Source organism: Labrus bergylta, chromosome 11, assembly GCF_963930695.1.
Source record: "Labrus bergylta chromosome 11, fLabBer1.1, whole genome shotgun sequence".
Lineage (NCBI taxonomy): Eukaryota > Metazoa > Chordata > Actinopteri > Labriformes > Labridae > Labrus > Labrus bergylta.
The window spans coordinates 23,796,994-23,809,878 of record NC_089205.1 but is presented as its reverse complement, the minus strand read 5'-3'; the positions used below and the strand labels follow the sequence as shown (position 1 = coordinate 23,809,878).

Below are 12,885 nucleotides of genomic sequence, written 5' to 3'. Positions count from 1 at the left end.
TGAAACTAAAGGCTTTAGTAAACTCAAACTTCAGCGCACTGCTGCAAAGGAAAACTCAGCATATTGTTGAAATCCCTGGAGCTGCCATATTAAGAGACAAATAAAATAAGCAGATGGGATAGAGAATCCAGATTCATCATCCCTGTTAAAGTGTCACTTTTTTGGACCACAAACAAAAAAAAAACATTGCATAATCTCTGCTGTGAACAAATGCCAAAGCACTGATAGTACAAATATTTCAAGATGGAGTTGCTCCACCTAGTGGTGGGAGTGAGTGCTGGCAGCGAGTGACTTCTAATTCAGCATCCCCGATTGATGCAGACAACATTTTCCACATAATCAGTTTTAACAGTTGAGAGGATATTGATCTTGAGGTAAAACACTATTTAAATTCTAATCAAGAACCAGGAAAAAAAGGTGATCTTCAGTCTGGATTTGGAGCTTTGTGTTCTGCTCTAATTCTAAATCAGAAACGTGTTACTTGTATCGCTTCTTACTGAATCTGGATAAACTTTTGTCATATTGTAAAATGCACTCATTGCTGCCACATGTCTCTTAAACGTCTTCAGGTCTTTAAAACACAAGGACACAGACATTTGATGATAAAAACAGAAGTACAAATTGGCTCAAACTACAAACGAAAACACTAAGGAGATAATTGTCTGTGAAAAAGACACGTGATTATACATCTGTTACAGATTATTATTGTAAGATGCTGCAGCAGGACAACAGGTGTCCTGGATTCAGAGAAGCTTTTTTTGTTCTAAATCTTTTCAGTAATGAAGAAAATGAGACTTATTCTTGCTTATAAACTTATGAACCAGAACTTTTTTTTGCCACAATTGAATGACTGTTGAGTGTAGCTGTTAACAGTAGATGTTGTTATTCACAACATACCCACGTGGCATCACTTAAACCATTCGTTCTGCCACATGCTGTTCATCCTCTTGACAAGCCAGATGTTTTGAGTAAGATGAAAATGCCCCTCTGGCCGGTTTAGTCAATGGGCTGTAAAAACAAGGAACTGACACAGTCAGGATTCAATACAGCGAAGATTTGAGACAGAAAACCAGTGAACGTTCTTAGGTGTGTGTTTTATGTGTGAATGTTTAACCAGCAACCAAGGAAGTTTAAAATGTCAGAAAAGAAACCCCTTCAGCAAACCTCAAGTACACTGAAAAAAACAAACACTTTTTAAGGCAAGCTGAAACGTCATTGGTCAAAGCTTTCAGAAAAGCACTCACACATAGAACCCTGACCCAACCTGGGCTTTTCATCTCTTCTCAAATCCCAAAGACTGGAATACATTAACTTTACAGTCTCGACATTCCAATACGGAGCCAATTTTTTAAGTACTACACGGACCGTACTTGCTTGCACGGAGAAATATTGGCATCATATGATTATTAAATGCAGCGTGTATTTTTCACACTTTGGATGTGGACGCTGTCTGAATAGATGACTTTCAGAGAAGAATGGATGAAGTTTAGATCCCTCGTTCAGTTTCCTGGGTTTGACTGTTGCTTGTAATATTCTTTTAGTGGGAAAGATTCATCAGCAATCTACATTTCGTGAGCTCTTCAGATATAGTACAAAGACCAAACGGTGTTTAGACTGGTTTTCTTAAGATAGAGTGACTTGATTTCAGCTGCAATAGTAGTGCAAATCTTGCAACTTTTATTGCACTGAAAAGCTCAAGCTGTTTATCTCTGAACTTCAACATCTGTGCAAATAAAGAATGAATAGCTACATTTACATGGCATTACAAAAATTAAAACCTATACATATATTTATTACAATTAAATACTATTATTGCAGGAATATGTACAGCAGTAAGAAGACACCCAGTGCGTTTGTGGTCAAAAAGCACACATCTTTTATCAACATATTTGCACAGGTTTGGAAGTTTTCCTTTTTAATAGTACAAGTTATAGGTCTCTATACATCATAATGAATATAACATTTTTGTAAAGCCCAGAGCAGTGCACTAGTTCTTTATCCATCAATAGATGGCGCTTGTTGCCTTGCAAGTATAAACATCTTCACCAAGAGCTTACTGCACTTCTAATCACAGAATCATTCAATCTCTCAGAGTTGTTTTATTACATCACTGGATCACTGTTAGTGGGGAATAAGCATGTATTCAGCATTTGAATGTTGATTATAATCAAAGTAGAAATATTATATAATAGATCATCAGGGCAGTGTCAGCCAAAACAATACATTGAGTTTTGTATAATTATTGTACTTTGAATACTTATACTAAAACTTAAGCTGCAATTTAACCAGTGTGGGAAAAGCTATGAAACGTAGCAGAGGTAATACATAAATAAGTTACTTTCATTACACATATACATCTTATACATCATTTGTCACTTCAAATATGGAAAAAGTTTATTTGGAATATTGTAAGGAAGCCTGCAGTTCATTGTTAGAGCTGCAGATTTAAGAATAATTTAAAGTTTATACCAAAGGCAGAGGCAGTTTACAACTGAGTGGGCAAGCAGCATATGAATAATGCACCACATAACATTTACAGTATTCACTGAATAAGAGAGTGCAGCAGAGCCTTAAGTAATGCTTCTCTCGTATCTGACAAAAGTCTCTCAGGAGAATTTCAAAGTAAACTGTGTATGTGAGAGGGACTATTTTGTGTTCAGATCCAGATAGATTCGCTTTTTTGATCAGTACACAAGATGAGAGAGAAGATTTCAGCAGTTTTTATTTTTTCTTTAATTCTGTAAGTAATTTTGTGTGGGCCATTTTTGTCTTTAATGGATAGGACAACTGAAGAGAGAGAGGAGATGTTGGGAGGAGAGAGTGGGGGATGAGGTCATATTTGAATGGCTGTGGTTTATACGATGAGGGCTGTAACCACTGCACTATACTTACGCCCCATGAGGCAAATGTCATGACAAAATGTCAATCAATTAAGACTTTTCACTCATTTGCATCTGCATTCTTGTGCCTTATTCGCTAAATCTTAATGTTAGTTAAGTTAATGTGTATTTGTTGACGTGGGGAGTAACATGCATCAGGCTGAGAACTGAATCAGTTTGTTTTTTAAAGATTTTAAGTGGGAAGCACTGCCTTTTAAAATTTTAAATTGAAGATAGAAGTCTATGTCATGAAATTGAACACACAGATGACAAGACGGACCTTACACCTGCAATGTATAGTATTTGGTGTACATTTTGGAGGAGTCAATCCTAGTTTGTGTTACAAGAACAGAATTAGAAAAGCTTTCCCTCACTAAAACCAAGTTAGAGAAGCAAAGGTGTGAAAAAGAAGCTGACCTAAATTGTATTTCATAGGCGCCACATCGCTCATTAATCAAGTGGATACAATATTAACGCATTGGATACATATAAACCTGGTTATTGTCTTATTCCTCCCTCAGTTAATTATTGTTTTGAGGTTTATTTTCGGAGAGGCTAATTATTTTTGCATACAGATCTTTTGAGTTTTACTCCTCACAAGATATTTTTTTTATTTGAAGCATGCAAGGAGTATAACGTATTTTCATAAACAGAGATTGAAGACAGTGATACTTGTGCATATCACAGTGAAAGGACAGTTCAAGGTGGAAGACGAGAGGATATATGCGGTAGGGTGTAAGGGAATGATTGGACTACATGCTCAACTTAATGAATTACTAACTTGCTTTAAAATGTCGTGAGCATCAAGTCAGAACTCAGACTCCTCATTCAGTGTTGTACATCTTCTGTAAGTCACTGACATGGTATGAAATGATTTACTATCAGTTAACCTTTATATTAACCACAGAAAACAAAGGTTATTTGAACTGATATGACGTATAAAACAAATGTACTAAACAGCTGTTAAAGAGGACTCGGTCTTGTGGTCATGAATGATATTGCTCCTCCTCTTTGACTTTGTTTTATAGTCGGGTAGGTCGTATCCTGTACTGTATTGTGTTTTATTGTTGCGTTTGTTTGGTACTGTTTTTTAAATGCTGTAGTGTGTGGCAATGACTTACTTGCTCCATACTTGTCCCAACATGAAATAAATAAACTATTTATCAGAAGTGAATTCTCCATTGTAGTCTAGTCTACTGTGATTTTAAACAGGTTGATGAATGAATAAAAGTGACATAATTAAAGGCTTAAATATACAACATGGGGTTACATCGCTGACTTGTAGATTCAGATTAATTGTTGTATTTTTTGGGCCCATTTTTTACTTCCTTTGCACGCTCCGGGGGTCCAGTCTCATGAATGTCCTGTTTTTCCTCATCCACTTTCTTTATGACTTCAACCATTACTTTCTCAGTCTGAAGTTGTTCTTGGTATTGTCCATCAGATAACAGTGTCTCTTCATCTGGAATCAAATTTAAGTCGTCACATTTCTGAGAGAGGAGTCTGCTCTGCTCGGACGCAGCATCTGAAACATTCTTGGATAGCTCGTTATACGGTTCTCTTTTCCTGGACAGAAAAACTGAACCACTGGCTTGCCCTTTGGAGCCCACTGGGCTGGTGATGTTGGCAGCTCTGTTGTCCTGGACAGTGGTCGTCACATCAAAGAAGCTCAGCTTTATTTGAGGCTCATCAGTAGGGACGTTGGGAGAATATTTAAAGGAGTTTCCAGCGTAAGCCAAGGTGGAGCTTGCAACTTGACCTCCAACCCCCCCTTGTGGTTTACCCTTCATCATTCCAAGGACTTCATAGCGGAAGCTGGAGATGTCCTGCTTAAGCTCCTTACAATATATACCAGAGATATAAACAAAATCAATATAAAAACAGGTATTTAAGAGAACTATTATGAGTAACAGCCAAATTACCTTAAAATTCTCTTCTGTCAACCCTTCCTCAGTCTTTGCATCTCTGATCCTTGAAGCAACATAACGCTTTACAAGGTTTCTTAAAACCTCCTGGAAAGACACAAATTTAAGGTAATTTGAATAAAATATCAGATTTCAAATGTAGAAATTCAACACCAACAGATCATAAAATAAAACAAATTACTACCTGATACTCATGGTTTAATCTTACATTTACTGCAGCACGTCTCTGCAATCAAAGAATAAATTGTTATTTTACAAAGCAACACAGTATAGCAGTAAGTGCAGGGCTCTTTCAGTAGAAGGTCTTCTGCTATTTAATATCATACTGGAGCACCGAGTTCATTTAGGAAGAAAAACAGGCAATATGATGTAATATTAATTATTTCGGAGTCATCTGTTTGAGGCTATGACACGAGACAGGTATTGAAACTGAATGCAATGCAGTAGAGAGAAATAGGGTCAGAACAAATCTACAGTATGAAAACTGCTTACCCCTAATGTTTCAAAGGTTTCAAGCCGTATTAAATGGGCTCCTCTAAACAAATGAGCCTTTACCCATCCAATTAGATAATACACTGACTTTGGACTGGGTATTATATTAAATGGAGATGGCAAAGTCCCTCCTTCTTCAAAATAGCTCATCCATAATTTTGTTCTTGCAAATTTCCACTCTATATCTGCGTGGTCCTGAAAGAAAAACAAACAGCAATTTATTAAAACCTTTTGTAAAGAAAAACAAGAAATATTAGAGCAATACAACTCTGAAGTAGGTAGGTCAGCCACATAACTCACAGCAATGTTCTGGTAGGAGTTGTTCATCATTGCAATAAGCATGTTCAGAAGTACTACCAGTGAGATGACATTGTATGTTCCAAACATGGTACTGCCAACAAACTCAGTGAATTGATGGTCTGGCTCCACATTGGTCACATAGAGGGAAATCAGGCCAAATACAGACCAAAATAATGACTGCAGCGTCTCGAACAGCCTGGAACACAAATAACAATACATCACATAATGCACTGCTGAATTGAACATATTAATCATGAACAATGTAGATTTGTCTGGAAAAATATTTAAGCATTTCAACTTGCGTGGAAAAGGCATTGTTCTGTCCACTGCAGCGAATACCCTTGCATTCACCGACCTCATCTGTCTCATAATAAAAGTAGAGCTGGTTGAGGCCATTGGCAAAGGCTAACAACACTAGACAGTAGATGAAGAGGAACTTGAGTATGTCGAGGAGCATGCGGCCCAGTGAGATCTGTAAGGGGCCCAAATGAGAGTTGGCAGTAAAAAGGCAGATGAGGCGAAGTGAGCTGAAGATGTTGGCGATGGCAAACAATGCCTCGGCCACCAAAGTTGGGTGCCACATGTCCCAGCTGTTTCTGTCTTTTGGCCCACTAAACTGTAAAACGATGAAAAAGAGAACAATTAATGCATTGAACCATTAGAAACAGAAGTTGTAAAAGTTGAACTTAAAAGTGATACCATGTATTTGAAATTTCTCCCTAGAAGAAATCTATGATTAAGACTGGGGATAATATATACGTTAGGTATTTAATATCAGGTGCAAATTCTTCAATTGAGAAGACTGTTAAACATAAAGTACCTTTACATAAGCAACAATCTTCAGAGAAATGGTGGCAAGATACAGGGAGTTCATTATGAAGTCCATTAAATTCCACCAGTCATCCAGGTAGTCTTCTAAACCACTATCCCACATCTGTTTGATCTCAGTCCATACAAAACCTTGGAGATGTTAAAAACAGCAGAGGGTTGAAATGAAATGTAGCAAACAAGCAGTGTGGTGATCTTACGCATTGGCATGGTCACAGTACACATCTCAGTTTGATATCCTTTATATATGAATAATACCAGTGTGCAGATGTACAATGGGTAAGATAGCATGAACTTAAAAAGCTGTTAATTGGTGTGTGTTACCTAGCACCCAAGGCAGGATCATCCATTCCACTTTAGTGGGTGCTGGGCCCTGAAAGTTGGAGTCAGCATAGGTTATATGCTGAGAGGCCAGGAGGAGCAGGAAGAGGAAGGTCAGGTAGGAGGCAGTGTGACAGATGAACTTGATGAAGGGCTTGCGAATGAATAAACCATAGCGGCTTGTTGGAATGATCAGATAAACCATGGATAATAATGGGAAGAGGAGGCCTATGAAGATACATGTGATGAGCTTTGCTGCCCAGTGTCGTCTCCTCCAACCCGGGAATTCATCATACCACCGGGATGCCAAGAGCTGCTGACAGTTTGGCTGAGCAACAAACTAAAAAAACAAGCGAGAGACAAAAAATAGGCATGTTGACAATTTCAACTCTCATTTCTTCATCATGCTGTTCAACTATTAACAAAAATCCAAAGCTGTAAAAGCTGTATTCCAAATGTACCGTTCCTCACAATTTCCAACCAACAATTTTTAAATGTATGGCTATCTTGGCTTGAATAGTTTACGTGTGCACAATTTCTCTTTTGAACTTGAAATAAATGATATAAATAATATGCTGGAGAATAAGCATGTCTCTTAAAATTTTTAGAACAGTTCCTCGCCACTTCAACTTCTCCTGTTTATTAACAAAACTGCTTACTCCAGCACCACAAGGATAAGTGTCTACAAATAACAGGAAGGAGGATCCAAGATTGAGTAATGTTGATCATAGTAACCTTATTTTATTTTGACTATTTCTAAACTGCTGCTAAACTGCTGGTTTATATCATCTCAGATCTGATTCTTTGAGGTCCTTATCTGACCCTTACAGGACGATTAAAGGGCCTGAATCTCAGCTTTATGGAGAACTAGAGAGCTAAAACAATAAATACTCTGTCCCTACGAGTATAAAAACCACACACAAAAGATTTCCAATCATAAGCAGATTGTAAATTACCAGCGAACAGGGTACTATCTGGACCATTATGCTTTCTTATACACTAATGTAACTTGAATAGTTTACCAACAGTTTCAAACTCTACCTGGTACAATCATAAAAGTAACAGCAGATGTAACGGCAAATGTTAATAGCATAGATGTGTCTTGTAAGCATGCAAAAGTTTCAAGAGGGCTAACATTTCTTAAATGTTCTCATATCCTTTGTTAAGAGATTATTGTCAAATCTGTTTTCCATCCACATTACCCTGCCCTCTGAGATTTGATATACGTATCCTGTGGACATCTGCAGATGGTGATGGAACTTAATTTCAATTTAACCAAGTTACAGCCAAATGGATCCCAATTATGGTAGTGTGATGAGCTCATCTATCAATGCAGTGTCTGACATCTCTAATGTTTTCTTGTGTCTGTGGTGAGATGTTAACTTGCCTTAACATGACTGGAGGCAAAAGGTGGCATCTGGTGGGACCAGGATTTGTCAGAGGACAATTTTAGAAGGTGAAAATTGCCCCATTCACATGTCACAACAATCACCCCTTCAAAACAAGGAGAATTCTATCCTAAGGCATATTCTTAATTTTTTTTACGAACTAAAATACTTCCTCTGTTTCACACTGCAAATTTTGAATGGATATCATACGCATTTACAAACCAATGATACGGTCTGCTCACCAAATAAAAGCACGCATCTTTAGGACCCTTTATGTTCACAGAAATGTACAGAAATCTATGAGCGGCATCTCAAAAACGCATTCAGAGAATGTGTAATAACTGACGATATGATTACTCTGGTCAGAGCATATCGACTGCAGAGTATCAGGAGAAGAGATAGAAGCATCTTTCTTGAACAGATTAAGGGATCATTTTGACACTAATAATTTGCACATCCAGTAAGTGCTGTTGGTCTAGGGTTTTCATAAGTGAAGTTCTTAATAGCAAAAAACCTCAGAAAAGCCAAGCTAAAAGAAAGAGTGTTTGTTGTTTGTCTGGTTGTTAGCATAAATTGACCTGAACATTCAATGTAACGTGCCTAAACACATGGCACTGGCTGTACACAACATCTTAGCATTGGCCACCTCTGAGAAGTTTGGAAATGGCATGAAAACAATGAAAACTTTTGTATTTAACTTGTTGTACGAGTTAAATAATAACCTTGTTTTAAAGGTTCTCCATGAAAAAACTTTCTGACTGTTCATTCAGTTTGGGGCATCTGATGCATAAATGGCTAAAAATAAAGACAATTATTTTCTTTCTCGAAATGTCACCTACTTGAAAATATGATCTCATGTGCAATGATATCTTCATAAGGTGCAACAACATCTAAAGTTACAGCTTATACTATGTAAGACTGTACTGAGTAGATTTGTTTTCCTAATACTTTCTTCTTTCAATTACAGTATGGATGTGTATGAATGCATGGCCGAACACATTTGTGTATGTGGTGACTGATGTTATAATCATTATCAAAGTTAATTAGCGATATACAGCAATTAATATTGTACACTGTACAATGGCACAAAGGCATTCTATTCCACATTATTTCATGTTGAAATCAGAACAGTGTTAACTCTCACACACTTTTGTTTGTTGATAATAATAATAAAGAAGACTTCTGTGTAAGCCTGGGTCATAAACCACCCTCTTTTAGGGCAAGTCCAAACCTTAAGACTGCAAAAAGAAGCCACATTAATTTATGCTTAATAAACTATTTTGTAGAATCTGGTCTTCCAACTGGGTCACAATCAAACGTTTTTGAAGTGGTCCAGCTTATGCAAGAATTAGTCATTTGCGTTAATATATAGTGTGTTCTTTGTGCTGCAGCTTTTCAGGTGAATGCCATCTTTTTTTAAGTATTCTCAACATAGAATGTGCAGCACAATATGAGACACTGTGCTGTTGATGTTTTTAGTATTATAAGTTGATGTGGTAGTTAACACTCTAGATTGTGATGTTCAATGTAAAATGTGGTCTGAAATGATCAAATCTTGTTCAAAACATCCATCTGTGGTCACACCAATAGCCACTGAGCCCTTGAAGTTCATCTTTGAAACCTTTTGCCATGGAGACCAACTGTGTCACATAGAGCTTCTGACTGTCACACTGATCTTCGCTTCACACATTTCCAACTGTCTCGTTAAAAATATTACAGATATGCCATCAAGCATACAACATCTCTTGAAATGCTGAGAAAAGTTCTAATCATACAATCAGGAGGTCTCAACCTTTAACTGTTCAAATACTTAACAACTGCTGTGTACAAAGAAGAGCCAAAAGCTCCAAACAGGCTATTGGACAAGTGGAACAAAAAATAAAACCACTGAGACCTAGTCTGTATTAAGAGTTAGGGTCTGTTACCAGGAAATCAATAATTATCCATCTTACAATGGATGTGTCATTTTTTAGTAGCTCTACTTTCCATCGAATGACAGAAGGTTGTCAGTGCATCCAGGGGATGAATACAAGATGTAAAATGACAGTAAAAGGTTCCCTCCCTTTTAAAATATTGACTTTGTTTTTCAGGGAAGTGGCCATCACTTATTCCATCATAATCCCCAATTATGCAATTGTCATGGGACTGTCTTGAGAGGGCTACAGTAATGCACTGCTAAAAGACAGCTGGGCAATTACATGTTGTTCTCCCAATGGACATCTCCACCCTTCAAATGCCATTTACAGCTCATCTTGGTTTGTAATTGTTATCGAATCAATGTTGTGCTATCTGTAAATGCGATATTTCTTGTTGTAAAACTACATCAAGTAAACCTACAAACCCTCAGTTCTCAGTTGCTCGTGTGTGTGCGTATCTTGCCTGTGGCATCTTTTCCACCTTGAAGATAATAAACTGACTGTAGGTGATCACAGCCAGGTGACATCATCATCATCATCAACAAAGAGCTTACCTCTTTCTGACAATATTTGATAGCCAGCTTCAGTCGAGCTAGATCGTTATTGCTGTCATCCGACAGAGGGTTGATGTCGTCTCGGTAGTTGAGGACTATTTCCAATTCTTTGGAGCTTCGGGTCTGGTCTAAGAGGTCCTTAGCAAATTGTTTACAAATACGGGACAGCTCCTCGTACTCTGCCTTGAACTCATTTTCCACTGTGCTGAGCTCTATCAGCTCCCAGCTGAGTTGAAAAGCCGTGAGGAAAGGATCCTCACTGGAGACAGCTATGAGCGATGGGCTGGCAAGGGCCTTGTAGATGTTAAGTCGAGAGCGTGAGTGACGCAGGCCGTCCACATCTGAACTGGACCGGCACTCTACACAGTTACAGCGCACAGCATGTGGCTGAGGTATGGAAACCCCTCGCTGCACCAGCAGTTTGATAATTTCATAGTTGTTGGTGTGGGCTGCAAGGATGATGGGTGTGATGTCTGGAGTGAAGTCTGAAAACTGTTTGTCCAGTAGCATGGGGGGGACCTTTTCAATGAGCAAAAAAGAGGAAGAGACAAATAAACTGACATGAAGTTACAGTACATTTTAAATTACAACTTTAACCTACTATTTCAACCACCAACAGAAACAAATAGTTGATTGGGTTTATCTGTGTCTGCTCTTTGACCATAGAATCTAACAGCAAGCATGCAGGTAATGACTTGTGTTTCAAAGGGTGTCAAAATATCACTGGGACTGAAAACTAAATCCTGTTTTTTACAGATTTCAGATCAGCACCTCAAAAGGAATCAGTTCTTTTCAGCAGAAAACAGAATACTAAAACAACTATATAAACATAGACGTCTGATCGAGTGGAGATCATGTAATTATTTCTCCACTTTATCTCTTTCGCATCTACACTAAAGAATGAAATGACTGAAAAACTCTCACTTTAATTCACTCTGACTTCACATTGACCTGTATGGATATTGAGTGCCATCCTAGTAGTTTATAAGTCTGGTAAGGGCTCTTTGTATTTGAAGGATGGCAAATTCTGTTACCAGAATCTTTAACTTAAATCACATTACTTCTTATATTGTTGAGTTTGTAGAGTGCTCAGGTGTGAATAAATAGGACCAGCTGGTATTATGTTATCACAGATCTACATTACCTGTTTTTCCCCTCGTGGTTTCTTGTGGTTCAGCAGCAGCTCCACAGCCCCCACCACTTCTTTGCGGATGGCATGTAGCAGGGCATCACCCACATACACATTAAAGCTGAGCAGCAGGTCAATGATCTCCAGGTTCTCGTTATCAATTGAGATGAGCAGCGCTGTCCGTCCCAGAGAGTCAATGCAGTTGATGTTGATCCTGAAGTAGATCTCAGCCTCCTCCAGAGCCTGTTTCACACTGGCATAGTCCCCTTTTTGAACAGCGCCCAGGTAGGCCTTCTCCAGAGCGGAGAGCTCGGACTCTGCCCGCACAATCCGCAGCGGGATGCAGTCCCTGTATGAGGAGTTGTCAGCTTTCCTGTAATAAAGCTGTGACATTGCTGCTACAGCATCACAGTCGCAACTGAGAATGGATGAGAAATAAAAGGAGAGGGCGAAAACATGAGATCAAGTTTCAGTTCAAGCTTTGATTATTCAGACACAGCAGGACATATTCAACTTTGATCAATATACTAGCTAGTTAAAAAACAAGGATCATAACAGAAGGGAGCCTAAGCTTTAGGGGCCAAGACAAGATGCAGATAGTATTTATTAGAGATGATTACTGGATGATCACTGCTAAATTGTCTGTCCAAACCATGGTGTATTTAAAGGAGAGAATTTTAAAATGCCATAACATTTTTTCTAACTAACACATGCATTTCAGTTGTGAATTAGCTCATAATGATCTTCAAGGCATTTTGGCCAGAAACATTAATTTATAGTAATCATTCAAATATTATTAACGTACACTGTTTAAGTGGAAAAACGCAAAACTTCCTGTTGAAATCTTCAAGAGTAAACGCTAACAGGAACACAATATTAAACATGTTAAGCTGTTTTTTAGAAGAAAGAACATCTTAAACAAAGTTACTTGTTGACTTCCGCGAGGTAAAGATAAGCGCCAAATAAACACAAACACTTTACCTTTGCCCTGCTGCTCTGTAGTTGTAATTTCGTCCAAAAACAAGCAGAAATTTTCGACTGTCAGACAGGAAACTTGAATGATCGGATCCTCATCTATGACTGAAGTCTCCACTGGAGACGCAATGTAATTTAAGGGCATGTCATGTAATCCCCTGCCCACCCCCTTTCGCTC

General features: G+C 38.2%; 1 protein-coding gene across 1 annotated transcript; it reads right to left on the bottom strand.

Annotated features, from left to right (window-relative positions):
- Positions 1–1,886: 1,886 nt before the first annotated feature.
- On the bottom strand, positions 1,887–12,885 carry trpc4b (transient receptor potential cation channel, subfamily C, member 4b). The gene is made up of 11 exons (XM_020634850.3): positions 12,714–12,885; positions 11,748–12,150; positions 10,604–11,122; positions 6,749–7,085; positions 6,417–6,556; positions 5,899–6,212; positions 5,597–5,792; positions 5,297–5,491; positions 4,989–5,030; positions 4,802–4,891; positions 1,887–4,717 (listed from the first exon to the last, which is right to left on the bottom strand). The coding sequence occupies exons 2-11, from the start codon at positions 12,123–12,125 to the stop codon at positions 4,172–4,174; spliced, it is 2,757 nt and encodes a 918-aa protein (XP_020490506.2). The 5' UTR covers positions 12,126–12,150; positions 12,714–12,885; the 3' UTR covers positions 1,887–4,171.

Excerpts from the sequence above, each read along its gene's own strand:
- trpc4b (XM_020634850.3), bottom strand. The coding sequence starts at position 12,125 with ATGTCACAGCTTTATTACAGGAAAGCTGACAACTCCTCATACAGGGAC. Across the intron at positions 7,086-10,603 it reads TCAAATATTGTCAGAAAGAG|TTTGTTGCTCAGCCAAACTG; the intron begins GTAAGCTCTTTG and ends TTGTTTTTTTAG. Across the intron at positions 4,892-4,988 it reads GATTAAACCATGAGTATCAG|GAGGTTTTAAGAAACCTTGT; the intron begins GTAGTAATTTGT and ends GTGTCTTTCCAG.